We start from the raw sequence: 27,940 nt of genomic DNA, 5'->3' as shown, positions 1-27,940 counted from the left end.
TTTACTGCATTTAGAGCATCAGACACGACACCAATTGACCTTTGCATTGTTCAATCCCCCTTTTAGAGTAAACCCCTGCATATCTTCATCCCCCCTCTCTGCCTCCCTGTGCTCCTCTTTCTTTGTCTCAATCTCTACCTATCTCCCATCGCTCTTTTCTTCTCCCTCTTTCTCTTCCTCTCTTCATCTGCAGTCCATCTGAACACCCCCTCCCCACTTCTCCTCCCTCACTTTCAGTAATTCCAGTGTTGCCTCTCTTGCTTGCTCGCTCGCAGAGCTCGCCCTAATCCAGCTCTGACCTCAATCCCGTGATGTAATGGATCATGTGATGTGGGGAGAAAGAGAGAGAGTGAAATAGAAAAGAGAAGAGAGGAGAGAGAAACAGGGGACGTAAAGTGGGGAAACATGGTCTAATCCCCGATGCTAGAGCCACAGACCAATCACAAACTGATGGGGGGGGGTCAGGGGGTGCCTCCATTAAGTTACAAAATATTAGTCAGACACACTGATGCACTCACACACATACCAACACACAGGCACATAGGAGCAGACACACACACCCCTTCTGAAAACAACAAGTCAACATGTTTGTTTCATCTCTGTGACTCAGTGGCTATTTACATGCCAGTTTGTCTGCGTACTGCCAACAACAAACACATCAACCAGTCTGTGTGTGATGGACAGGCAGCCTCACACTCACACAAATATGTACTGTGTGCCTATATATATATATATATATATATATATATATATATATATACAGTATACATATATATGCCTACCTTCTGTTGTAGGAAAAACACAGTTTTCTGTGCACCAAACCACGAGCATCAAGGATTAATTCTCTTTCATACCCTGCATAATTTGCAAATCTATAGAGAATCCTATAAATTTACATAAAAGGGCCCTTCTGACACAGTTGCCATATGGCTGCCACTTTAATAAAATCCACCACCCAAGTGTTTTTTTCATCAAATATGAGTTATTATGTCATAAGTATAGGTATGTAAGATAAGATAAGATAATACCTCATAATTAAGACATAGCATTTCAAAAAAGACTTAATTTAAAAAATTAGGTGGTGGATACTTGTTTAAAGTGTCATTAATGTTCATATTTTGGCTTATATAGAAGGACATTTCTTCCTTTCAATAAGAAAAAAATATGTTCACTAATATTTTAGCATTTTTTTTAAAGGGACTTGTTTTTACAGTTTTTTTTTCTTCCACCATTACAGTGTCTAAGCTGGACTCAACATTTAAAGAAATATTTGTTGTCAAGTGCCATTCTAGTAAACAGTATATTTTGTGAACAACTGGGGAGAAAACAGAAAATTTCTGCATGTTCACTATTCACTTGTGTTTTTGCTTGTACCGTGTGTGTCGTGTGTAATCCCATAACTGGTCATTAGGGGGAGATGTAGAGAAACAAGCAGAGAGAAAAGCGTATGTCCGCAGAGACTCGTGTATGTTGTCCTCTCCCTCCCCTCTTGTTTTTGGTAGCAGTGTGACTAGAGAAGCACATGTCCTGCTAGACACAGGCCGACACACACACACACACACACTCACACACACACCAGACACACACTGGTACAGCACAGCAACACAACTCAGACTCACAACTGACACTAGCTGGGAGGAATGACGAGCGGGAGGCATGTGTATATTTCTGTACTGCCATTTATTGTCTGGATAGCAGAATAGTTGACATGTCATTATAAAGGTTAGCCCAGCACACTATAAAAGATCAACAAGTTATTTTAGCACAACGGTTAGCTAGCTTGTTTGCAGAGTGCCCTATATACTATCATGTCATGACAAAAGTCTTGACCCTAGCATGTTCATACAGGGGACACACTGATAGTAAGAATTTGCTACATTGCTGACCTTATGAGCCTACTTCAGGCATATCTCCTGGAAAAGCGGCAATTAACTAAAAACCTCTTCTACTGGAGTTATGGCAAGTAGAATCACACACTGTACAAACTACTGTACATACATTTTAAACAAGTAACACTGAATCAAATGACTGCATAATGTGAAAGGGTAACTCGTTGTGCTAACCCTACACATAGCTCTAAGCATTTTGCAACTTTTAGCTTGTTGTTTTGGTTTTCCAACTGCACATAAACTGTATGTTTACATCTTACAGCTCTCATCATTACCTGTAATTTATATACACATAGAATATACTGCATATAACAAAACACCATGTACTGTAAGTGTTTCATTAATTGTTACAGTTCTTGTTAAACAGTGTGTGTGGCTCTATTGAACCCTGCTGTGTTGCTAGTTGACTACCAGTTTGTGCTAATGGCTAAACATGGTTAATCCCTGGGCGCAATTCCCGACTCCCTCACCCCCACCCTCGGGTTCCCCAGCACCCCCACTCACCATGTCTCTTTGTGCACTTGTACACTAATCTCAGTGGTGCACTCATCTAGTCTGAACCCAGTCACCCCCCTGTCCTAGCCCCTACCCTCCCACCATGACTACAACCCCCAGCACACACACAAAAACCCCATGTCTTTCCCATTTACTGCCAATCATCCCACCTGGACTCCTCACTCCACAGGGACAGGTGAGGGTGAAGCCATCCTAATCTCAGTTTACTCAGTGCTGATGTTAACTACCCAATAATTTTGCTATTTATTTATGGCAACCTAACATAGATATCACTTCATGTTTTCCTTCTACGCACATTACCTCATGATGTCCATGTTGACTTTTTGTTGGTCTTCCAGGTTTTATCTGCTGTCAACATTGCCCATTAGATTCACTCGACAGACACTTTAGTCTAAAACAATTTCACTGTAAATTCAGAAATGCAACGTTGTTTGGTAGCTCTGAAATCATCATACGCAACACTGATTTAACCTTTTGCATTCTGGAGTATGCACTGTGTTAACAGTAGGTGTCACATCAGCAAAAGGCAGCCCAGAGCCTTAAGGCCTCTGTATGCTTCAAACGAAGTGCTGTCGGATCTTCGAACAGTTCGACAGTCAGACAGAGTTTGACCTTCTCTCTCAGGCTCTCTTTTTTCAGTCTTCGCACTACTTTGGCACTTTTTGAATGCCTGCAAGGAGAGACTGTCAGAAAGTGTGTGCAGTTAAATCCTAATTTGTAAGATTTATTGCGTCTCGCTATGACGCCCAACTTTTGAGTGTGGCCATTTGGAACAAGTATAAACACTTTTGCCTTCAGATGTGTTTGGACCACACTTCATACAAACTAGTTTGTTTCAACCATACCCCGGTCTTGAGATCAACAATTGGATAATCATGACCACTTAAAGTAAATTTGGTAAAGTATTGAAAGTTTGAGTTTTCTCAAGCTCCTTTTTTATAAACTTTACATAATTACTTCTGTCACTTTTTGTGTGTACAACTGAGTGCAACACCATTAATGCCTTTGAGGAGAGACTGTCTGAAACTGTGCACCCATATCCACAAATGTGGACCATTTGGAAATGGTATACTGTAAACACCACACTTTTAGATGTTGTTGGCTAGTAAGACCTTGTACGTTTGAAGCATACTGAGGCCTTTATAATACAGTTGCCTGTACCTGGGGAATCTTTATGTACACACTAACATATAGTGGAAGATTTCCAGAAAACTTATGAAGGGCTGAACCAACACTCTGGTAATTTCAAGAGTGTCTTACATGGAATATGGTCTCTGGCTCCTGTTCTCGCATGTGGGGATATTTCTTGAATATTTACAGATTAAGGTGTGTCTGCTTTAAACTCTCTTTAACAGCCTTGTAAATCTACCTGTCTCTGTTCGTCAACATCAACTGCACTCATAAATTATTGTCTGGTTCAGTCATGAAAAGCACTCCTCCAACAACTCCTCAATCCACTGAGTTTTGTGATAACTACGACCCCCATCCATCCACCCACCTTATACTGTACATCTGTCCCTCTCTGCTCGATGTCTATAAGCCCCTCTCAACCCACCCCCTACCCTCTCTGCCCCCCACCTTCCCCCAACACACACACACACACACACACCTCTCTCTCTGTCTCTCTCTTCCTCAACATCCATCCATCTCTCTCTTCCACCCACACCCCATTGCTCCTCACCCATGCCCCACTCGCCCCCGCCTCCCCTCTACCAATCCCAGCACTGTGTTAATCTGGACGGTCAGCACTTTGAGCGGCAGACAGACAGATTGGCTTTAATCCCCTGAGTGCCACAGATGGAGCGCCACTATGCAGACTTTGGGGAAGGCGAACGCACAGTTGTGTACACACACACACACACACACACACACACACACACACACAAGGACGAAGACATACAATTAGAAAAAAATAACTATGCACACACTTTCTTTAGATGTATGAACATGTATGGTCCACTATATGCTCAGCAATTAGGGCAGCATACTGCTAATGAGTGGTGATGGTGAGAGGACATGTTGCTCCTCCACTGTAAAAGCACGGTACATGTTTTTGATGAACAAAGCTAAAATGTACACACACAAAAAAACAGGAGGGGCTCATGTTGCAATCATTAGTATAATGGCAAATAAAAAAGGAAGTTTTAAACTCCTGCTGATGATGATAACTCAGATAACAGAGGCCTGTTTTGTCATATTTTACTCATTTGGAGCTCCAACTCCGAGTTTGCAAAATGAAAACTCTGTGGAAAAGATATTTCCAGGTTATACACACTATACAAGACAGTGCAATCATCATAATTCATAATTATTGAAGCTTATTTAGAACATTAATAGCCTGACACTCCAAGTTCCACATACCATTTCTCACAGTGTTTGGGCCAAATCCTGAAAGAAACGGTTCTTTGATATGCTGCCATGTAATCCTGCAGTTAGATTAGCTAAGGGTTAGCTGTTTTTTATTTTAATCCAAAGAATGAAATTATTTCATGTATAATTTTCTGGTTAACTGTGTGAACCCAGTTTTTGCTGTAATCTGGGAAAATATATACACGTTTCTGAATACAAGTGAGTAGAAAAGAGAAGAGAAGAAAAAAGAAAAGATGAAAAAAGAGGAAAGAAGAGATTAGATTATATGAATTATCACATGATTTGCTTGTCACTGGTTTACAACATTTTCATAGCAGAACTGTAAGTAGAACTGTAAACTTCCTCAGATAATGTGTAATAAATGAAACACCTTTGTAATTAGGACAGCTAGACATACAGTATATACATCTTATCTATATATATAACTCCAGTGATTCCCAACCAGGGGTACTTGTACTGTACTTCAGCAGTTGCAAGGAGTGGAGTATATATTTGTGCTTCGGTGGAAAATAAAATGGAGGGTGTGAGGCTGATTTTATATTATAGAATATTTAGGGTTATAGTAACCAATAAACTACCAGCTACAAATGGACACTGCACAGAATACACTTCACCCATAGGAGTACCATATATGGTTCCTGGTAGAACCATTTAAAAAGGTTCCACCTGGAACCCTTTCAGAGGGTTCTACCTAGAACCATTGGTGAAAGGTTCCACCCAGACCCCCCTATCAGAGGTTCTACAGAGAACCCTTCTATGGTATAATGGTTCCACCCAGAAGAAGAACCCTTCCCCCTCTAGGGTTCTAACAAGAACCCAGCCAGGGGGTTGAACCCTTATATAATTCCAAGGGTTTCATCTAGACTGCATTTCCTCAAATAGTGACCAGGACTTTTATTTCCCTAAACTGCAGAAGGTAACCGGCCTTTGTTTGAAACAGGCTTGTATTAGAGGCAGCATTTATTTCCAATTCCCTCTGTTTGATAAGTGTAAGTAGTCATATTGTGGCAGGCAGGTAGGGCTAGGGTTCTTTGGATGGAATGGGTTCTTAATGGAACCCTTAGTTTTACAAAGAACCCTTGTTTAGGTGTTACAATTGCAGTTGTAACACCTAAACAATGTGCTGGGATTGAGACTGCATAAAACTAGTTAGCAAGCAAGCAGAGAAATGAACATAGAAAGCTGAAAGTGCTGGATAAATGGTTGAAATGTCTGGCGTCTGCCACTCCAAGTGGTAGTTGTACCAGTGCAAACCTCGTGGAAAAAATACAGATACTTCTTGTATGAAAAAAACGATTGAAATGACATTCAATTATGGACCCTTATTTAATTCTTTCCATAGAAAGATTGGATTGATTTGACTGATTCTATTTGTGGCTCATTAAAATCTTTTGAGGGGACACCAGACTGAACTGTGATTCCCAAAACACAACTGGGTGGGGACAGAACTGACCCTCACCCTGAAGAAGTGATTGCTTGACTGTGGGTTTGTGTGTGTACATGAGTGTGTCCATACCACTGTAGCTGTGGTGCCCATTCAAAACAACAGGATTAAAGGCTGGTGTTTGATTAGATGTTTGTTTGTCTATGTGTGTTTCATTGTAATGAGTATAGCCGAGGCCACAGTGACATGGGTAAATATGTGTGTGTGTGTGTGTGTGTGTGTGTGTGTATCTCATTGTAATGAATATGGCTGAGGGCATGGCTTTATCCCTTTTAATCAAGGAAGTAGAAGATGAAATTTAACACTGATGAGGGGAATGATGTCAACCCAGAAAAGGATATTAATTGTAATGTTGGAGTCTCACGTCTGTGTATATGTTTGTGTTTATGTGTGTCTGTGTATGTGTGAGTGTGTGAAAGATGGGTTCACAACACATTACCCAGAAAGAATAGATAACCGGATAAAGAAGTCACTTCTAATTAGTGTTGTATCATCAAACAAAAATGTGTAAAGAGTAGAATTCCTGTTAGACATGTAAACGAAGAAGAAAATCATATTCCATTAGCATAATAACAAAGGCAGATGTGAAAAATACATGTAAGTTTAAGGAGAAACGCGAGGCCACAGGGATGAACATTTCAAGACAACAGCTGTGATAGGACGAACTACAAAACTGCACACATTCGAATTCACTAATCTAATACAAATAAAAATACTGTCCTAATTCACTCCGAGCTAAAGCACAATTTAACATCAGCAGGACGTCCATTCCACAGTATCAAGGAGTTTTGAAGAGTTTTAAAGAGTTGCTGTTACCAACAAAAACATGATGTTTTACTGCCATCTAGTGGTGTAACTGACATCAGTGTTAGATCACTACGATCAGGGTTCACAGGACTTCGGTATGAAGGCTACAGAAGATACATTAGAGTTAGAGTATTTAATGAGTTATTGATCTAGGATTGTAGGTCATGTTATGTTATGGTAAAGTAACCTAAAGGCAATAATGTGCTTTCATTTCATTGTATTTTGACAATCTGGGAGGTTGCTGTGAATGGCGTGTGAACAGGTAAAAGTCTTTCACCAGCATTTCTTCTAAACCTCAAAATATTCAAGACTTGCTTAATAGCTCTGTCAGAATATAAAAATAATCCTCTAGCTGCTCTTTACACAGTAAACAGGATTCATTGAGTTTTTGGCACTAATATATGTATTTCCTGGGTTGATTATACCATTGCAATGAAAGTTCATTTGAATCTCAAATCATTTTACACAGAGCTACTGCTTAGTGTCAGGAAAATTTTAAGCTTTATTTTGTCATGCACTGTTTGAATTGACTGTACTTTGTATGAGGAACTATTTTCTATGTACAACGTGGGTCCAAAGGTGAACTATGATTGTTATTTACCTCGTGTTTCTCAATGCCAGGGCCACCAAAACAAACTGTTTTACAAGGACACAGGTAACAGTGTTATATGGCCTTTTAATTTTTAAAACCATCACCATATTGTAACTCTTCTCTTCACTGTAAATATTATAATAAGACATTATTTGTGTAATTATTATTATTATTTATACTACATTAAAAGCGGCATGCTAACACTGGAAGTATGTATACCACTTAGACACGGGATTGTGTGTAACATCCATTTATTACCACCTTATATGACAAATCTGGAAATTACAAACGTTTAATTGAGACATCATCCTCAACATTTCAAAAAAAAAGAAAAAAAAAGAAAATCAAATTGAGCAAAAAAATAAAAATTAAGTTAAAAGGGTGACAAGTCAACCTGAGAGACGGTATACAGACGATCAACTGAGCCGGAGAAAAAAAACGAAGCAACGGGGGGGACGTATACAGAAAACATGACCAGAATTATTTGTCATGTAACACTGATTTACAATACATTTTCACATTTTAATCAGTTATTTTGTTTTTAAAAAATCATTTTCACACTTTGAGAGATTTTGGTTTTGGAGAACATTACAAACCTAGATGAACCTTTGTTATAAAAAGGTCCTTTATTAAAAAATGAGCCACTGCTAAAAAAAGATCTCTGACACCACTTCAGCTCTAAAGCTTTGGCTTTAAATTATTAGATGAAACCAATTTGAACACCACAAAAACAGGTGAGGTTAAACTCTTCTGTCAGTTAGGAAAAGAGTGTCTACAAGAGGATCAAACTTTGGTGCCAAAACAAGTCAGTAGCTTCACATTTCAGTAGAAAAAAATCTGTTCAAATCTGTTTTTTTGTTTTTGTTCTCTGTAGGTGTTTTACTCTGATGTATCCCCCCATATCCATGTCATCCACAAATAGTTTGAAGTGAAAAAAAAAAAAAATCATGTGCATGAGACTTATTTGGAAGGAAAAAAAAAAAACTAACATGGCGGATGACAGCAATGATCAATATGGTAATCATGAATCAACTTATCCAAAGATGCTGATGGATTGTATACAATTTCCTGTGGTGATCAGAGCCAACACTCATGCAGACACATAGAGGGACAGAAAATCAAGCCTCTGCCCTTATGAGAAGAGACTAACACTGTCATCTCTGCACAATTCGGAGCGAGGCTGGCAGAGGATAGAAAGCAGGAGAAGAGGACCAGGTAAGTTCTTCTAGCACCCTGCTGCAGAAAAGAGACGAGAGTCCCCCAGCAGACAAATACCCATCCTCTCCTCCTGTCTGTCCCTCCCAAATTTGCATTGTTCTAGTCCTTGTTTTTTCCTTATTCTATCCACAAATCATCCTCTCCCCCACAGAGTCAGGTTAGAAACAGTGCAAAGTAGGAGACGTGTGCTTGAGGAGATCTCATCACCAAAGAGTCGGTACATGCACAAAAAGAGAGTACCCTAGAAGTCTGCTGCCGAGAGCACTAAGAAAAACACGACTATACACTGTATCCATAATATAATCAGTTTTCCTCTACACACTACTAACACGGGGGGGAGAGAGGGAGGGAGCAGGTTAGGGACAGACCGGTGAAGGAAGGGCAGGAAGAGGTGAAAAGGAAAAAGACCAAGAGGAGGAGAAACGTTTAAGCGCGCTCCCCACGGATACGACGTGCCAGCTGGATGTCTTTGGGCATGATGGTGACACGCTTGGCGTGGATGGCGCACAGGTTGGTGTCCTCAAACAGACCCACCAGGTATGCCTCGCTAGCCTCCTGCAGAGAAGGAAAACAGGAAATGCAACAGTTGTCAGTATAGCTAAAATGACTGGTTGATTAATTGAATGATCACTTTTGGCTTTGGTAACTTTATTATGGCCGACTGTCATTAGTTTTTACACTTTTTTTTTTTTAGACTAAATGATTAACTAATTTAGTACCAAAAATAATCAATAGACATGAAATGAATTGTGGATTTACTGTACAACACAGTGTACATCTGTGTCACTCATCTTCACTTTAAAATTTTCCAGCCTTTATTATATCATATTCATGTACAGTTGGGATTCATTAATTAACAATCATTAGCCAACTTTGAGTGCATAGTGTAGATTTGACTGAAATACAGACCTGCAGAGCTCCGATGGCTGCACTCTGGAAACGCAGATCAGTCTTGAAGTCCTGGGCGATTTCTCTCACCAGGCGCTGGAAGGGCAGCTTGCGGATCAGCAGCTCAGTGGACTTCTGATAACGACGGATCTCACGCAGAGCCACAGTACCGGGCCTTCACAATACATAAAAAAAGTTATTATGTGCTGAGGACATGGGAAGAATATCTTTTTTGTTTCAACCACATTAAAGTCAAACTACACAAAGCAGGACACCTACAGCTGGTTGAGTGAGAGTTTACAATCTAGGGTTTGAGAATTTTTTTGTACTCCTTTGCATTCTAGAAACACCTGAATGTTTTTTTTTTCTCATATAATGTTATCCCTACATGGTTTAGGATTTCCGTCTGGCCTAAAACAGAGTGAAAACACTTGTCTGGGAGCTGTTTTTGCCTGTCTCACCTGTAGCGATGGGGCTTCTTGACACCACCAGTGGAAGGGGCGCTCTTGCGAGCAGCCTTTGTGGCCAGCTGTTTACGTGGGGCTTTGCCTCCAGTGGACTTACGGGCAGTCTGCTTGGTACGGGCCATGGCTACTAAAGATCACCTGAAGAAGATGGGGAAACAAGGATAAAGAATTCAGCAGCTTTGGTTTAGTATGCACAACATGTAACATGGTCAAGAGCTCTCCTTTTAAGTCTTCTTCTGATTTCTTGTACTTTCTTTACCCTGTTTACTCAGAAAAATGCTTTTATTGCACCAATAAACAGACAGAAAGAAAACTATTGGATTCATTACAATATTTCGTTGGTTTGATACTTCAACACTTGAGGTGGTACCCACTGTGGAAGACACTTCCTGAATAGTGATTATTTACCCTCTCAACAGCACTTGTGTTTTTAAATACAGAATAGACATTTTATATTATACCGTCTTTAAAATTGGAACAGGCAACTTGAATTAAGTTAATTTTTGGGTAAATAAACATAAAAAGACATTCCCTATCACAATCAGCCTGACAAACATCAATCAAAGAAGAACGACGATACTATTGGCTGGCAGACCAATATATCTAAAACTATAACGTATGAGCCAATTAGCATGCAGAGTCTTCGAGGTAGGCGGGCTCTACAGCTGCCTTCCACTGTTGCTAGGTCCGCCTACCCCGCTCTGATGATGGCGGCGGTTTGATGCGCAAACGGGATAAAGACCCAGGGCAGAAGAGCAAAGGAGTAGCACATAAACAACTTCAATTTTACAAATAATCGCTGTTCCAGCGTATCGGGAAATGAGAGAACAACACAGAAGACATTTCAAGGAACTCATAGATACGCATAGGAGAGCTGAACGGTCCCTAACGGCTGCGTAGAACCGAGCTGAACCGGCGCATAATTTGAAACAGAATTTCCCCTCATCTGAACGGCTGCAGTAAAGACTGCATTTCACCGTCGTTTCGACAGCCGTGTTTGTTATTTTCTCACACGACAAAATTAGAGGTTTTTCACTGTTAAAGGTGCCTACAAATTAAAAAAAAAATCTACTAAAAAATACAAAGTTCATTCACAAACACAGTGACATATTTTGAGAGGCTTACCTAGGGGAAAAGTGAGTACAAGTCGTGAGAAATGTTTCGCTTGTCTCTATTTTCTTCTTCGTATCCACAATGGGAAGCAGCGTCCAGCGGGAAAATGGCCGCCGCGTCAATCATCTGCCCCACAATGCAACAGTGTTCACAACATTTGTGTGGTGACTTTTATGAGTTTGACACATACTTGTCAGCACGGAGTATTTAGTTTTATTAATATTTATCGAACAAGTCGGTGCTTTAAATTTTGACCAGTTAACGGGAAATACAGATGTGCTGCTGCTGTTTGGAGTGTTTAGTGTTTTTCTAGATTCAATATGAATGTAATTGTCCATTTGGGTCAACCCGAAAGTGTGACATTAGGCATTGAAGTTAGTCGTACTTTTAGTTGGTTTGAAAGCGCTGTAATGCATAACAATTATCTGACAACTGCTGAATGTATGTTTAGAAGTGACGTAAAAAAAAAAGCATCAGAAAACCACAGGGGAGCGATGTATGTTCAAAGCGGAGTGTTTGGTGACCATTATGTCTTGTGAATTTTTAGAGACCTAATTTTTTATTAGTAATTTTGTCTACAAAAGTTGTTTTGGATTTAATTTACAATAAAAAGGGTTTCAGGGAAAGTATGCCCCTGGATTTTATTTAAATATCAGAATCACCCCAAATACTCATTGTTACCACAGCTGCATTACGCAATTGAAACTTTTCTTTTTTGGTAAGGATACAGCATTTATCTAAAGGATGCATAAGAACAGAAATGTACTAAATGTATGCATAAGAATGTGAATTAGGGCTGAAACTATTATTCTTTTGTGAAAAATGTCCATCACAATTTCCTAAAGTCCACGGTGACTTCAAACTGCTCAAAACTCAAAGAAATTCAGTCACAGCAGACAGAAAATCCTCATAACTGAGAAATTGGGATTAGGGAATGTTTTACACATTTGCTCAACAAAGGACAATAATTATAAAAGTAGTTGCAGATTAATTTTCTGTCCATCAACTAACTGTTTCAGCTCACATCTGAACAGTATTTGAGTGTAGATATTCACTCACAACGTATTTAACCACAAGAATCTGTTTATTATGTTTGTATGTGAGTACAAATATTTTGCGTTCAAAAATGACTGAAAACATAAATCAAAGACACAGTAGAAAAAAAAATTAGGTTACCTTATCAACCTGAGAGAGGAACAAAAAGTCAAAACATTACCTGGACATAAGAACGTGGCTGAAAATCAAAATATGATCAACATAGGTCTGCTACATATATGCCGCTTGTAATCTGCCAAAAATGCAGTGTCATCATAGCACAATGACGTTTCTAATTGACAACCAGAATCAGACTTTTCTATTTTGATACATTAAACAGTAACAGTAGAAATACACCATTATTGTAAAAAAAAAAGAAAAATCACTACTTTTACAACAAATTTCTATTTTTTTTAAAGGAAAAGAAATTTGAAGACCCATTATATCAATGCATAGGTCCGTCTGTAGATGAAAATGTCTCAACCTTAATGCTATTTCCTATGCTCAATTCATATCACACTATTCTTGGCTTGCAAAAACACCTTTTTTTCATAGAGATAAGGCATTCCTTTGAGCTAGCTAGTTAGAAGTGAGGAGTGTAATTCAAAGTGATACAAAGTTTCAAACATACATGAAGATATCTCGAAGAAAACTCTGCTACTAGTAGCACCAAAGAAGACATGATCACACATTTTACGGTTATCACAATCATATGATATATATAGAACCTCAAACCAAACTACTAAGTATAGAGGCAGGAAAGGGATAGAAAGAGTGGTGAACAAATCAGAGAACATTTTAAGCGCGCTCCCCGCGGATACGACGTGCCAGCTGGATGTCTTTGGGCATGATGGTGACACGCTTGGCGTGGATGGCGCACAGGTTGGTGTCCTCAAACAGCCCCACCAGGTATGCCTCGCTGGCCTCCTGCAGATGGCAGAATCAAAACATTGGTGTTTAGTTGGAATGATGAAACACGGTATCAGGTTATTCATTTTCTACAGCGGGTGCTGCTGACCTGCAGAGCACCGATGGCTGCACTCTGGAAACGCAGATCAGTCTTGAAGTCCTGGGCGATTTCTCTCACCAGGCGCTGGAAGGGCAGCTTGCGGATCAGCAGCTCAGTGGACTTCTGATAACGACGGATCTCACGCAGAGCCACAGTACCGGGCCTGGAGAGGAGAGGCAGACATTAACGTGTGCTAAATTTGAGGTGGGAGCAGCTGAATTGACCTGCTTTTGCACAAGCTTATGTTATCCTTCTTGGATTTCAAGAACACATTACTTTTCATCTTGTGCACCTATTTTCATCTTCACCCTGCATACTGTTGGTAGGGCAACGTTAGAACTCCAGTCTTTGACTACTAGTAGGAGTCTGAGAGAGACCACAGGATTGAATATCAGCTGCACTCGTTTTGTTTTCCCACAATGTTCTCCACAGAACAGTCCAAATGTACAATATACATAGACTGCTGTGTTTTGTGACAAAGTTTGCTCATTGAGTTAACTGCATTAATAAGAGAACTAAAATATGTCCCCAAAGAGTTTCCTGCGGGCTGGAGGAAAACTACTGAATCCATCTGTGCGTTAGTTTATATCCACATATGCAACAAGGGGCATAAAACTGTCGCGTCTCTCGTGTTGTTTATCTTTCCAACACAAACAGAAGAACTATGTGAGCTCTCACCTGTAGCGATGGGGCTTCTTGACACCACCAGTGGAAGGGGCGCTCTTGCGAGCAGCCTTTGTGGCCAGCTGTTTACGTGGGGCTTTGCCTCCAGTGGACTTACGGGCAGTCTGCTTGGTACGGGCCATGGCTACTAAAGATCACCTGGGGGGACATGATAAACTTTGCTTTGGTAAAGTAACTACAGAGCATGTTTAGGCACATGTGCAACGGAAGCGCTTAAGTGTACAGGATATGAAGGATAAAAATGTACTTTTCCAGTTGTATTTTATTTAATTTTGAACTTTACATCAATAAGACAGACTGTTCAGTTAGAGTGAGTTATACAAAAATATAAATCGGCATCAGGAACCTCAGGTTTTTCAAATTATATCCCAGGCAGTTTATGCAATGGCTGTAGTAAAAACCGACAGCGAAGGCATCGAATCATAGTAGAGCTCTTTATCGTGTGAACCAATCACATTCTGTTTACAAGCCTGTGAGGCGGGATGTTGTGAACCTTTCGACCAATCACAGCAAGATGATTGCCCGACAAACCCCGCCCCTTGCGCATTGAACGTGGGTTTGTTCGATTCTTCACAGTGTGCTCCCCGGTTGCGTACAAGCCTTGATTTTTTATTCAGAATGAGCTATTTTGAAGGAAACCAGGCGACCCCGCCCACACCGGCTGCCCTGACTCCGCAAACTAGCACACCTAAAGATGATGGCTGGCTGCTGGCTAGAAGAATGTAAACGGGAAGGAAAAATCGTTGTAGCAAACGATGAGGGTGATCATAAAAACGACGGAAGAATATAAAAACCACGGCATGAAAGTGGAATATACTTTTTGAAAATGACACTAGACATGTCAGGGGATCAATTGATGAACAATATTTTGTCAGATGACCCCTCACTTTAGGCGCATTTCCGAGTCAAATTCGACCAGATCACAAATGCCTTTTAGGTCCCCGACTCCCCGAGCAGGCAGATAATAGCTCGACTGCTCTGCGTTTTCTTTTTCATCGAAAATAAACGAAAAAACACGTCCACCCGATAACTAACACAACATTAAATGATAGATTAGAGTTTTATTGAAATGGTGATACTTACCTTTGAAAACTTAGTGAAAGATTGCAGCTTAAAATGGGAATTTATTCTTGAGTCTCTAAAGCGTTGTTCTCGCAATAAAACGAAGGAAGCAAAAAAAGGAAAAAGAACATAGGAAAGCAACAGGAGACACGTTTCCCATGATGCATTTGGGACATATTACATACATGCACGAACATGATAAACACTTGCGTGACCGCACTCACGTGCAATGTCGTGCAACAAGTTTTTCTCAGTCTTGATTATTGACAGTTTTGTTAGTTTTAGGTGATTATTATTAGTGTTTTATTACATGTATTTTACCTGGAAAGGAAAAAGGCAACTAAAGCACTCTCAGTATTGGAGAGAGAATAAAAAGTGAGTGGCATTTAGTCTTTCAGACTTTTAATACTATATTCACAGTTTTCATTTGATTTATTGTGTAATGAATGTAAAAAATATATATAATTTAAAACCAACATAACAATACTCTTCATTGTTCAGTGTATCACGCAAAACTATGTTAATATACTCACTTTGATGTAAATAAAATTATTATCATAGCCTTATAAAATACGATACAATTAAAAACAAAACAAGTTAAAACTTTTATTTCCAAGGAGACATCTTTTATAGCATTTACACTGTCCGTCCTGCAGGCGGCGCCACCACCTTCACTCCAGCGCTCCAGCACAAAAGAAGAAGGAACGTGTTTCTCTTCAGTCCTCCAACATGGCGGCGGCCAGGAGGTTGAAACGCGTGGTGGCTTCACAGCCAGGTTTTCTAAATTTTAAGTCGTCTTCAGACTCTTCAGACGTGGTCAGTAGTCGGAGAAAACGTGTGAACAAGAATAAGAAAAAGAACTGGAACAAACACAGCGACATAAATGATGTAGATGCGTTTTTAGAAGACGTGAGACACCAGGAGAGGACCACAGGGTAAGTTTAGTTAGTTGTCCATGTGGGGAGGACAAAGAGTTAAGTTAACGTTAAAATAAAACTCATAAAAGTGTCTACCATAAGGTTTCCTGTGATGCAGGATTTTTTGTTGAAGTTTTGCAGGTTTATGTCCCGTTGTCTGTCGTCGCCTCCCCCACGTATCAGGGGTATTCAAAACGTTGTCTGTATCTTTTTTATAACAGCTTGGCCAGTCCTGTGTGGTTTGACATTTTGTTTTTATTATCTAAAATGTCGTTCTTCTCGATGATGGTCATGGAGACAGAATCCAGTCACAAAATCAGGGAGTTCAAGTTGCTTTGCTAAACAACAAGTCAGTCAGCTAGTGCTGAAGCTGAGGGCCAGTGTGTTATGCACCGTTTGCGTGTCTGTAAAAGACTCATCAGGCTACAGTGCTTGTGTCGATTCACTAGAATTCCCAAAATTCTGCAATCCGTGTCTAAGTCCATGAGAGTAATATAAGCAGGGCACAAAATTAGCAGCTGGTAAAATATCCAAGTAGCTGGTAGATATGCTTCACTCACCAGCCAAAAAAAAACAATGGTGACTTATTGAGTGGATGGAAAGATTTGAACATTCACTAACCGTTTGGCCGGTGGACAAAAAAGTACATTTTGCACCCTGAGTACAACTGCTGAAATGATTATTCAATTAGTTGACTAATAGAATTAATGGACAATAATTTTGATCACCGATTGACCGTTCAAACCTTTTTTATCAAGCAAAACTTAAAACCTTTTGCTGGTTGCAGATCCGGAATATGGGGATTTACCGCTTTTCTGTCTTTTGTATCATTTGTAAATTGAATATCTCGGGGTTTTGGACTATTGGCCGGACAAAACAAGCTATTTGAAGATGTCACCTTGGTCTCTTGGAACTTTATGGCTTTATTTATTTTTATTATTGCCTGACATTTTAAATGGTACATGGTTAATCAGTTACTTGGGAAAAAAAATACTCAACAGATTAATTGATCATGAAAATAATTGATAGTTGTAAACAAAACGTTGGAAAAAGCGGCTTCTTCAGCTGTAAGTCTAAAATGTGACGTGATGTGATCTTTATGTATTTCAGGGGTCTGCTGTCTGAGAAGTCAGATGACAGTTTGTTCTTTTTGGATGTTGGACAACCTAAGAAAGCTGAACAGAAGGGTAAATATGTAATTACACATATTACAATTAGTAGAAATTGAGTTGCACATATGTAAATTAAATACAAATGAGCAACTATCCAGTTTGATAGTTGTTTTCTGACATCCTTCTATAAATACATATGTATGTAAGTGTCTGCCTGATGCTGAATCTAAATAACGTGTATGTCTCTGTGAAATAGCAGAGCCTGTCGAGGAGAAGAAGAAGAGGAAAGGGAAGGCGTCACGTCCTCTGAGGATAGACCTGATCCTGCAGCATGACTCCCTCGTTCCACCACCTAAAGAGTCAGTATCCATCACGGCCCTTTTGCCGTTTACTCCTCTTCTATGGCTAGATTCAGCATCCTTAATTGTAAAGACAATGTCAGGAGAAACAGAGGCCAGTTTCCTTCTCAAATGTTATTTTCTGGGTTGGATTCAGTTCTTAAGTAGGCTACAGTATGTGTGAATCAGGCAGCTCAGTAGTTCAGTATGTGGGAACAGTGGTATGGTAAAGCGACTGGTAACTGAAGTCTCTAGTTACAAAAACAGTGGACATTATGCTTTCCATGATATATATGATGTAACATCTTTAATGACTCATTATGAATTTTGTGGTATTGTCATTTAACACAATTTATCATGTGAACCAACCCAGAGTTTTTTCTGTTTTTTAAGTCACTGTACGCTAAGTGCATATAGCTTAATAACAGCCATAACCGGATATGTCAGTCATTAATTTCTGTGCTGAATGTATTGGAGTAACAGGTAGGGTTCCCAGCTTTCTGAAATGGAAATACGTAACGTCGGCGGGGCTGGGCGGAGGGTGGTCTGTATGAGAAACCGACCTATGATGATGCAGTGTGGGATGCGAGAGGACATTAATTAGTGGTGATTTGTAAACGGTAAGAGCAGTGTTTTCTGCTTACTCACCAAACGTCATTCATGAATCCTACATTTTCATCTACTGTTGATGTACAAAGGCACTCACATAGTGAACTTGCTTATTTTAGATGTTTTATAAATCAAGAGGGTCTTAAGGGAAACTTGGCATGGATGATTGTCAACAAAACAACGCTTCTCTGTTTGGGTAGTGGAACAACATGGCAGTCAGGCTGAGGGATAACAGAGCAGGAGGGTTTCTCATACAAATCACCCTGTCTTAATATTTCTCTCCCATAGACTTGCACTGAATTGATTCACAAAAATTCAGAACAAAAGCGCGTCCCGTATCAGTTCAATACGGAACATGTCTTTTAGTTTCCGACTATGGGACAATTCTGTAATTTACAGGATGGTTGGCAACCCTAGTAACGGGGGCATAGTAAGTACACCACCACCAATCAGAGAAATGAGAATCATGAAATGTCTGTGGGCAAGGGGACTGGCCGACTGTTTTCATGGTGTTACATTGTATCTGACCTCTGACCTGACTAGAGGAAGAGGTTCCTTAAGTCTGTTAGTAAAGGATCATGTTATTTTTGGAGCAACCTCATATATGTGTCTGTTAAATCTGAGTATTTTTAAAATATATTGAAAAATCAGCCTTGTATTTGTTTTATTTAAATGTTTTGAGTGTGTCCGGTGATGATCTCATTCTTGCGCTCCCAGTATTTCTTTCATGGGAATGTGAAGACAACACACAGGAGCTCGGGAGACTGTTGTGTAAATGGTGTCCTGCGATCTGAGGATTATGCAAACATGCATCATGAAGTAGACAGTGTCAAATCAAACAGGCCGAAACATTTAGTGTGCTAGTTGCTGCTTTTGCTTTTGCAGTGTGCTGGCCTATCAGCAACCTAATGCCAAGAAACTCCGTCGCATTGCCCAGAAGGCAGAGCAGCTGGCAGCCAAAGGCGTGGTGCCACGGAGGCAGAAACAGCTGCTGAACAGACGGCCGCTCGACAGGACGGCCAAGAAGGCAGTGACAGAGGCCAACAACAACCCAGACAGAGACTACTATGACATGTGGGGACAAGAGTGTGAGTTGAGTTTGAGTGCTCTGTCTGTCTGTCTCTGTCTGTCCGTCCGTCCAGTGATGATCCCATCCTTGCGCTCCCAGTATTTCCTTCATGGGAATGTGAAGAGCAACACGGAGCTCAGACTACCGTTGTGTGAATGGTCATCTGGGATCTGAGGATACACATGTAGAAATAAATGTATAGAGTTTATGTTAAGATCCAAATGTCCAAAATAGGGATGTTGGTAATAAACAGGTTGTTAATCATTCATAAGAATTTGATAAGAACATAATAACCTAAAATGTGCATCTCTTGGACCGTGGGTCCTTCCATGTGGGAGTTAGAGGCTAAACCTAAGCTGCATTTGTCATACAGTTGGGATAAGTGTACAGTATCATGTTTGCTCCGCAGGCAAACGCGATCAGAGCTTGAGATGTGGGCACGATGCAAGTGGATGAATATTTTAAAGAGTTCTTCAGCTAAACCAAGACTCTTGTGTCTGCCAGCTGATGGTGATCAGGGGGATCCAAAAGAGAAATGTGTTACGATAGTCACACTCATCCTTTTTAAACCCAATCTTTCTGGCAGCTGTACGAACTAAAAATTGAACAACGTACAGGAATCTGAACTGATCATAGATTTGCAGCTACATTATTTTGAAAATGTGGACTTTTGCGCTAATGTTTGCCGCCAAATTCCGATCAGCTGTCTTTAGCACACGTAAATGCTCATATTTGAAACCAATTTTTCTTTTTAATGTAGACAAAGATGCAGCTGACCCCTGGTACCTTCAGCAGACGGGCAAGAAGCGTGTCAAGGTGAGAATAAATGTCGGTTATTGTGAGAGATTTAAGTGACTGGTTAAAGTAAACATCCCTCTACAGTTTGATTTCCTCTAATGAGCCGCCAGCAGGGGACTAATGTTTTATGTTATGTGTGGCGGTTTGAGTTTGATCAATGTGGCTGCATCACTGTTTTGTCAGCGTCCAGAGAAGTTAAATGAGAAGCCGTCTGTGCTTCCTGCTGTGGAGGTGATCGCTCCTGGAGGATCCTACAACCCAGACTTCTTCTCCCATCAGGTGAGTCGCGGCTCTACAACCTACAGACTTACTACTGGCTAGGCATCAGCATTTTAAATGTACAGTCATTTTAAACAGTGGACCGTTACTCGTTAACAAGTGATACTAAAGCTCGTACAACCTTCGTATGACCTTTTTTTTTTAGAGGTCTTGCGTTTGTTGTGATTTGCTGTTGGGTTTATCCAGTACAAAAGCAGTTCATTTATGTTTTGATTAAAAAGTTATTTATGTTAATTCATTTAATTTCCAAAACAATAACATGTTGTTCATTGTTTATCTTGTTGTAATGACCAGCATCGACTGACTGATCTCTCTCCTCTCCTCCCTCTCTCTGTGAACCCAGGCCTTGCTGCAGGAGGCCCATGAGGTGGAGGTCAAGAAACAAAAGGAGGCAGACAAAATAGAGAGACAGCTGGCTGTCAACAGAGAAGACACAGCAACAGAGGTACAGATGATTATTCCAGCTCGTCCATCGTCTTTGGTTTATTCTTAATGTTGTGGAAATTTGGATCTTTGATTTTATCCAACGTGTGTTCTGCAGGAGACGGTCTTCAGAGAGCAGGTGGAAGGCCTGGTAGAAGAGGAGAACGAAGAAGAAGCGGCTCCTAATGGGGAAGAGGGAGAAGAGGAGGACGTGGCAGTGGGAGCCATCTCACTGGCAGAGAAGAAAACGGAGAGACAGAGGAAGAGAGAGAGGGCAGAAAAAATTAAGGTACATACAGAATTCATACTTGACTAATTTTTAAAGACTTTCACTTCAGAAACATTCCAGTAAAGTGATTTCTACTATATAAGTAATCCTACACATTCATAGACAAGTTTGGACTGTTTCAATGTTAATGTCAGCTGTGAATACAGGTACAGGTTGAGTTTCTATTGATAGAAATCATTCCACTCCTCTAGAAAATCTCTAAGAATGTAATGAAGCGTTTTGATAAAGTGACTCTTGAAACTGAGCACTGCAAGATTTATTGATCAGGTTAATTAATTAATTACCTTTTTTTTTTTTTTAATTCATCAGATTTGATATCAGGAGCACAAGATGTTTACGACTCCTAAAGCTGAAAGTTGGAACTTGAAGAGAAGGACTTTAACGGAGATCTGAAACAATTAGTTGTTTAATTGATTAGTCGATCGAAAGAAAAGAAACAATTTTGATAATTAATATTTTCCGTTTTTCTTTCAGTCATTAAAGCAAAAATGCTCAACATTTACTGGTTCTAGCTTCTTGGATGTGACATGTTTTTTTACTTTTGTCATATGTGACAGTAAATTAAATATCTGGGATGTAGGTTGGATAGAACAAGACATTTGAAGACACACCTTGGGCTCTGGAAACTCATGATGGCCATATTTGTTTTTTTAACATTTCATAGATAAAGAAAATCAGCAGATTAATGAAAATAATCGCTGGTTACAGCCCTACTTTAAGGCACTTTTAAACTTTTCAGAGACAAGTTTGGAATTGCCGAGCTTGTTTTGTATGTGATTCTTAAAGAGCAAAATGTTTGATAACCTCTTGTAGCAAAGAACACGGTGCTTTTCATTTTTAGATGGATCGCCAAACTAGTAAACGAAAGTGTCAGTTGTAATGGCGAGTGCCGTAGTGCCGTTGCTCCACTGGCCATCTAACAGTCCTCTCTTTCTTCCTCTTTCCATCCCAGGAGCAGCGGCGGCTGGCCAGCAGACGGCAGATTGGCCAGCATCAGCAGCTCTTCCAGCTTCGCTCCATAAAGGCCTCCATCAAACAGCAGGACCAGAAAACCAAGGCCAAACAGAAACAACGCAAGGCCAACCAGGAGGCCCAGAAAGCTCAACCCAGACGCCTCGGCAAACTCAAGTACACGCCTAGCACTCCCCTCCCACCTGCTTCCACATGTTAAAGGGCTACTTCGGTGATTTGCACACTGATAAATTTGGGGGACTCACAATAGACAGGTCTAAGAAATGGTCAAAACGTATAGGGCAGAGGCCGAGCTATGCTCGAGCTTCAAAAACACTGGATTCTATGTTTCCCGTAATGCAACACAATAGCGTCTCTTTGTTAATGTCCACTTCTTTCAAACTCCACACCGTCAGTTTGTAAGGCAGGCTTTCTTTTGTCTGAAGCCCAATCCGAGATAAGCCTGATGAGATTCCTCAGACTTTGTAAAGCTCCCTTTAGAGCCAAGTAAAATATTATTCACATGTACTAGTAATATACTACTACTACTACTCACAGGCTGAGTGGTATTTTTCTTGTGACGAGTAAACTGATCTTTGTGTGTAAAACTGGTGGAGTGCCCTTTTAACGCTGTAAAACCCATGTGACATGCATGTTTTTATTCCCAGGGTTATCTTTATCCGCTGGGGTTACAAAACCCAGCTTCTATGGGGCTGTTGCTCTGTCATTAGCTTAGCTGCAGTTTAAGGTTTAGTACAGGTTTAAACCTATGTTGTGTGGAATAAAAAATCTCATGGTCTCTTAAGCCCATTGCTGTGTCCTGTAGAGACCACTTAAATGCCACTAGAGGTCATCATACCTGAGGTTTAACTTCAACCTCCTGCAGGTGTGATTTAAGAGAAGACGGTCTACATTACTCTGGTCTTTAGTGTGTCAGAATATGTTGTTTTATAAGAGCAGCAGCAAGTGTGAGTACAATATTATATGCATCCAAAATGCGTATACCACAAAGGGCTTTAAAAGTAACTAGAATCTTGAACTGAACTCAACAGGGAGCCAGTGTATTCCAGCAAGAATCAAGGCAAGAGGAGGTGAAGGCACGGACAGTGATCTAGGATGTAATATAAACACAAATATTTAAGTCTGTTGATTTCTGCTGCTGGGAATATGAGACAGAATTTGGGATAAAAACTCATCTCACCATAGTTTGATTAAATGGTAATGTTATTTTTAAATTTATATTTTTTAAATATTTGTGCGAGTCAATGTCAGTGGGTCCACATGTCAATTTGTGATGATTTGACATTTAGCCTTAATGCGAAAAGCAGAAGTTTTAGACTGACGGAGGCCAGACAGTTAAACAAACCAGGTCCAGTTTAGCACGCAGCTGCGTTTTTAAACCCCTGTAGGTTCTGGTTTAGTTGGACTCGTTATAGACCGTCAGATGCTAAGTGACAGAGTAACATCCCCCATAAGTTCTCGTAGTATGTTCAGTGGCAACAATGTTATTTTTAATGAGGCAAAGAATGATGAGACCGTATACAAGTTGTACAGATTGCAGATCAGTTTTCTGTTGGCAGTAGTCAACTTCTTTGTTGGCTCTCCAGTGCCATTTCAGCATCACAAATGATGTTTTCCCTAGTACCAGTTTTTCTCTCAGCATCCTTTATTTAGCAAAATGAATTTGACTAATTGGAGTAACCCCAAATGTTTCTAGTGATTTACTTAAGAAATGTGTCGACGTGGACATACATGCTTATTGCCACTAAGCCCTTACATTTTCACTGTCCTTTTGTCACCTTAAGTTATGGAGACAAATGTGTAATGTATTCATGTTTATCCTTACCTGTGGTTACTTCAGCAGGGGGCAGTATGTGGATGGACCTATTTTATGTTGTAAACCTTTCGGTCCTTATTTGCAGGTTTCAGGCTCAGGACCTGGAGGTTCAGTTGAGTGACGAGCTGGCCGGCTCCCTGCGACGACTCAAGGTACTTCACCAACTGTTACAATGTTTGCTTGCTCATCCACTTTGACCTTTGCCAGTGAGGACACAGAGTCTTTATCTGTAATGAGTTTTGGTTCATTTAGTTGGTGTATTATCTTCAGCACTCAGCATTGTCTTATTCTAAGCTTTATCCTATTCTCTAATACTGCGACGACCCACTTTTCCCCACAGGGATCATTACAGTTTCATAGGATCTAATTGCCGGTGGCAAATTCCCGGCTCTTCTCTCTTATCTCCTGCCATTATGTCTCTGAATAATACTTTAAATCAGCCTTTATGGTGTGAATGGGATTTTAAAATTTGGGTGGGAATTGCGCATTGAGTCAAAGCAGAGCGACATTTGTCTCATGAATTTGTCTCACCTCGTGTAATGCTGTGACTCTGCAGCCAGAGGGCAGCGTCCTCAAGGACCGCTTCAAGAGTCTGCAGAAGAGGAACCTGATTGAACCAAGAGAAAGAGCCAAGTAAGGACTTCTGCCTCACTCTTATGTAACATCTCATCAAAGGCTCACAGTGATGTACACATTCATGAGGTGTATATTGATTTTAAAATGTGCGTTTCTGCCTCTCTGCTACCACCCTTCCCCCGTCTCTTAGGTTCAAGAGGAGACACAAGCTGAAGTATGTGGAGAAGAGGGCTTTTAGAGAGATCACTTAGTGCCGAGCCACAGACCACAGGAGCTGAACACCAGAGGCTGGGCAGCATTTAAAGCCACAAACGCACCATAACGTAGCTGTGTATATACAACTTAATGACTGTTGAGGGCTGTTGTTTGACCCTTTGAGAAGATTACAAGTGCATATGTCAAATCAGTGAAAAGTGTTGGGTTTCAGTGTGGTTTATTTCCTGTACTGCTGTGTGTTTGTGTGTCTTGCAAGTTTGATATCACTTTTCACACTTCTATTCAGATAATGTTGTTTCAGTGTGTGTTATGTAATATGACTCCTATCAGGATGAGGTTTCCTGGGTCTGCTGAGGTCAAGTGTCAGTGTGTCACTACTCTGCTCGTACATGAGTGAAGACTTGCAGCCTTGGTTAATGGGGTCGGTCACATGAAGTGTTACTATCTACTGCGGAGATATTGGTCAGGTTTGTGTCCGCTATTGGTGAGCCTGATATTTCTCAAGATTACTGCAATTTCAAATGTGTAGACTTTGTAATATATCCTAAATTTCTTGGTGAAACTTTTAAGGGTTTGCATCAATATCACACCAGTAAGTAATGTTTCATAAGATGTTCAGTGTTGTCAAGAAATTTCATCAGTATTCCTCAAGGGAAGAACTACAGGAGTTGCAACCTTCATTCAGGTTTTCTCTTATCTATTGAGTTTCTGTGTATCTGCTTTAGATGCCATGACACCCAGGTTAACATACAGCAAAAAGTATTAGACAGTGATTTTAAAAAGTTAAGAGAAAAGGCAACTGAAATGAAAAATACATGCATTTTTTTAATCCCCATAATTAGATTACCTGATTAAATGGAGTTACATTGAAGTAGATTAATGATTTTTTTATTTTTTTTTATTTTAATCTTACATGAAAAAACCTCCAGACAGATGGGCTTGAGGAAGTTGGCATGTGATAATTGATTCCAACCCGCTGGCTTAAAACCATAATTGCCTTCAGTGTCCTGCTGGTGTGAACAAGGACGTGCACGCACACATGCACACACATTCCCTCCCATGGGGCCTGGAGCTACGCCAAAGCTTCTTATCCGTTAATCAGTGTGAAAATGTAATCTTTTACCTTCAGAGTAGGCAGAAGCCCCCCACCCACCTAGTTGTCTGAATCAGTTGCTCTCCCTCCCCCCCTTGCAAGACAAAGTGAGTAGTGGACCCTGGACCACCTCCCATTTTAGCGGCTTATCAACGTTTTCATGCCAACTACCTGCTGATGAATTAACCCGCAGACTCACAAAGCCTCAGTTTGTACCCAAGGAAGCCCATCCATTACTTTTCTACTTAAAGGATTTAGCTCAGAATACACTATAGTACACGACTGTCTATGCTGTAGGTGAGGCTGATGGCAGTGTCATTAGTTTCCAGATTAATTAGTTAAAATTTTGACTTGATGATGGCGCCAAATGAAAAGTCAGGGGGACAGTAAATGTTTGTACCAAGTTTCATGACAATCCATAAGAGTTGCAAAGTTTTACCCAAAACCACAAATGTCAACCTCATGGTGGCGCTAGAGTAAATGGCAGGGGACCACCAAAGTCAGTAGGGGTTATCCTCTTGGGACAATTACTGTAGAAAATTTAATGGCAATGCATCCAACAGTTGAGAAATTTCAGTCTGTACTAAACTGGTGCCATGATGCTAGTGTGGCTAAAAATGTTAGTTCTGTAAGAACATTCAGGAATAATACAGAAATAATCGCCTTACAAGGATATTAGGAGGTTAGAGAAATATCTTATTGTTTTCTTGTGCGCTCATGCCAGATGGAGGCAGATTGCAGCTGTGTTTATTTTTCCTTTTGCCTTACTTTGGTCATGTGTGAGACACAGTGCTGCCAGATTGTCTTGGCATGGAGTGGGACAGATTACGTGTGCGCGCGCACACAGTCACTCATTACACCCTTAAGCATAGATTATTTACTCCTGCCTGGGGAGCGACAGGAAGCCGCAAACACTCAGCTGCACTGCATTGGGGGGGGGGTATGAGTGAATAGGAGTCATGTGATCCCAGGCTCATTTGCTGCAAAGTGACGGCAGCCCAGTGTCCCCCGGCCTGTCTCACCTCTTCACTGTGTCGGGCTCACAGATACTCTAGTGGAGTACAGGTAGAGGCACGTGGACACACTGAGGTTTGTGCTGCAAGCTGCAGTGCATGTGTAAAGTAGTCACAGGCTTTACTTTTCCACATTATGTCATAGCCTTATTCCAAAAATGGATTAAATTCATTAGTTTCCTCAAATCTACAAACAATACTTCATAATGACAACATGAAGTTTAAAGTTTTTGCTAATTTATTAATAAAAAAAATATGAACAAAGTACATAAGTATTCACAACCTCTGCTCAATACTTTGAAGCACCTTGGCACCAATTCCAGCCTTAAGTCTTTTGGAGTATGATGCTACGAGCTTGGCACACCTATTTGTGGGCAGTTTCTCCCATTCTTCTTTGCAGGACTTCAATCTCCATCAGGTTGGATGGGGAGTGTTGGTGCACAGTCATTTTCAGATCTCTCCAGAGATGTTCAAATCGGGTTCAAGTCTGGGCCACTCAAGGACGGTCACAGAGTTGTCCCGTAGCCACTCCTTTGTTATCTTGGCTGTGTGCTTAGGGTCGTTGTCCTGTTGGAAGATGAACCGTCGCCCCACTCTGAAGTCCAGAGCGCTCTGAAGCAGGTTCTCATCAAGGATGTCTCTGTACATTGCTGCATTCATCCTTCCCTCTATCCTGACTAGTCTCCCAGTTCCTGCCGCTGAAAAAACATCCCGACAAGAATTGTTTCTCATAGTCTGAGAGTCCTTCAGGTGCCTTTTGGCAAACTCCAGGTGGGCTGTCATGTGCCTTTTACTGAGGAGTGGCTTCCGTCTGGCCCCTCTACCATACAGGCCTGATAGGTGGAGTGTTGCAGAGATGGTTGTTCTTCTGGAAGGTTCTCCTCTCTCCAAAGAGAGAGCTGGAGCTCTGTCAGAGTGACCATCGGGTTCTTGGTCACCTCCCTGACTAAGGCCCTTCTCCCCCCGATCGCTTAGTTTGGCCGGGTGGCCAGCTCTAGGAAGAGTCCTGGTGGTTCCAAACTTCTTCCATTTACGGATGATGGAGGCCACTGTGCTCATTGGGACCTTCAATGCTGCAGAAATGTTTCTGTACCCTTCCCCAGATCTGTGCCTCGATACAATCCTGTCTCGGAGGTCTTCAGAAAAGTCCTTGGACTTCATGGCTTGGTTTGTGCTCCGACATGCACTGTTAACTGTGGGACCTTATATAGACAGGTGTGTGCCTTTCCAAATCGTGTCTAATCAACTGAATTTACCACAGGTCGACTCCAATAAAGTTGTAGAAACATCTCAAGGATGATCAGTGGAAACAAGATGCACCTGAGC

At 40.7% G+C, this 27,940-nt stretch overlaps 3 protein-coding genes across 6 annotated transcripts; 1 reads left to right on the top strand and 2 right to left on the bottom strand.

The window, feature by feature from the left end:
* Nucleotides 1–7,852: 7,852 nt before the first annotated feature.
* On the bottom strand, nt 7,853–11,470 carry LOC122878495 (histone H3.3A). The gene is made up of 4 exons (XM_044201304.1): nt 11,317–11,470; nt 10,186–10,329; nt 9,746–9,899; nt 7,853–9,391 (listed from the first exon to the last, which is right to left on the bottom strand). The coding sequence occupies exons 2-4, from the start codon at nt 10,311–10,313 to the stop codon at nt 9,263–9,265; spliced, it is 411 nt and encodes a 136-aa protein (XP_044057239.1). The 5' UTR covers nt 10,314–10,329; nt 11,317–11,470; the 3' UTR covers nt 7,853–9,262.
* Nucleotides 11,471–12,369: 899 nt separating this feature from the next.
* On the bottom strand, nt 12,370–15,259 carry h3f3b.1 (H3 histone, family 3B.1). 2 transcript variants are annotated; one of them, XR_006378499.1, is made up of 5 exons: nt 15,116–15,259; nt 14,027–14,170; nt 13,358–13,511; nt 12,971–13,266; nt 12,370–12,489 (listed from the first exon to the last, which is right to left on the bottom strand). XR_006378499.1 is itself a non-coding variant. In XM_044201303.1 (4 exons), the coding sequence occupies exons 2-4, from the start codon at nt 14,152–14,154 to the stop codon at nt 13,138–13,140; spliced, it is 411 nt and encodes a 136-aa protein (XP_044057238.1). In that variant the 5' UTR covers nt 14,155–14,170; nt 15,116–15,259; the 3' UTR covers nt 12,370–13,137. The 2 variants fall into 2 exon arrangements, 1 of the variants encoding a protein (XP_044057238.1); XM_044201303.1 differs by having other exon boundaries at nt 12,370–13,266.
* Nucleotides 15,260–15,328: 69 nt separating this feature from the next.
* Nucleotides 15,329–24,705, top strand: nop53 (NOP53 ribosome biogenesis factor). Of its 3 annotated transcripts, none has more exons than XM_044201302.1 (13): nt 15,329–15,469; nt 15,751–16,029; nt 17,122–17,198; nt 17,383–17,482; nt 18,956–19,158; nt 19,900–19,955; nt 20,121–20,216; nt 20,560–20,661; nt 20,758–20,928; nt 21,881–22,056; nt 23,802–23,868; nt 24,273–24,349; nt 24,483–24,705. In XM_044201302.1, the coding sequence occupies exons 1-13, from the start codon at nt 15,405–15,407 to the stop codon at nt 24,541–24,543; spliced, it is 1,530 nt and encodes a 509-aa protein (XP_044057237.1). In that variant the 5' UTR covers nt 15,329–15,404; the 3' UTR covers nt 24,544–24,705. The 3 variants fall into 3 exon arrangements, with proteins under 3 accessions (XP_044057237.1, XP_044057233.1, XP_044057236.1); XM_044201298.1 differs by having other exon boundaries at nt 15,330–15,469; nt 17,377–17,482; XM_044201301.1 differs by having other exon boundaries at nt 15,332–15,469; nt 17,380–17,482.
* Nucleotides 24,706–27,940: the final 3,235 nt, after the last annotated feature.

Source organism: Siniperca chuatsi, linkage group LG7 (assembly GCF_020085105.1).
Source record: "Siniperca chuatsi isolate FFG_IHB_CAS linkage group LG7, ASM2008510v1, whole genome shotgun sequence".
Lineage (NCBI taxonomy): Eukaryota > Metazoa > Chordata > Actinopteri > Centrarchiformes > Sinipercidae > Siniperca > Siniperca chuatsi.
This window is presented reverse-complemented; position numbering and strand designations above follow the sequence as displayed.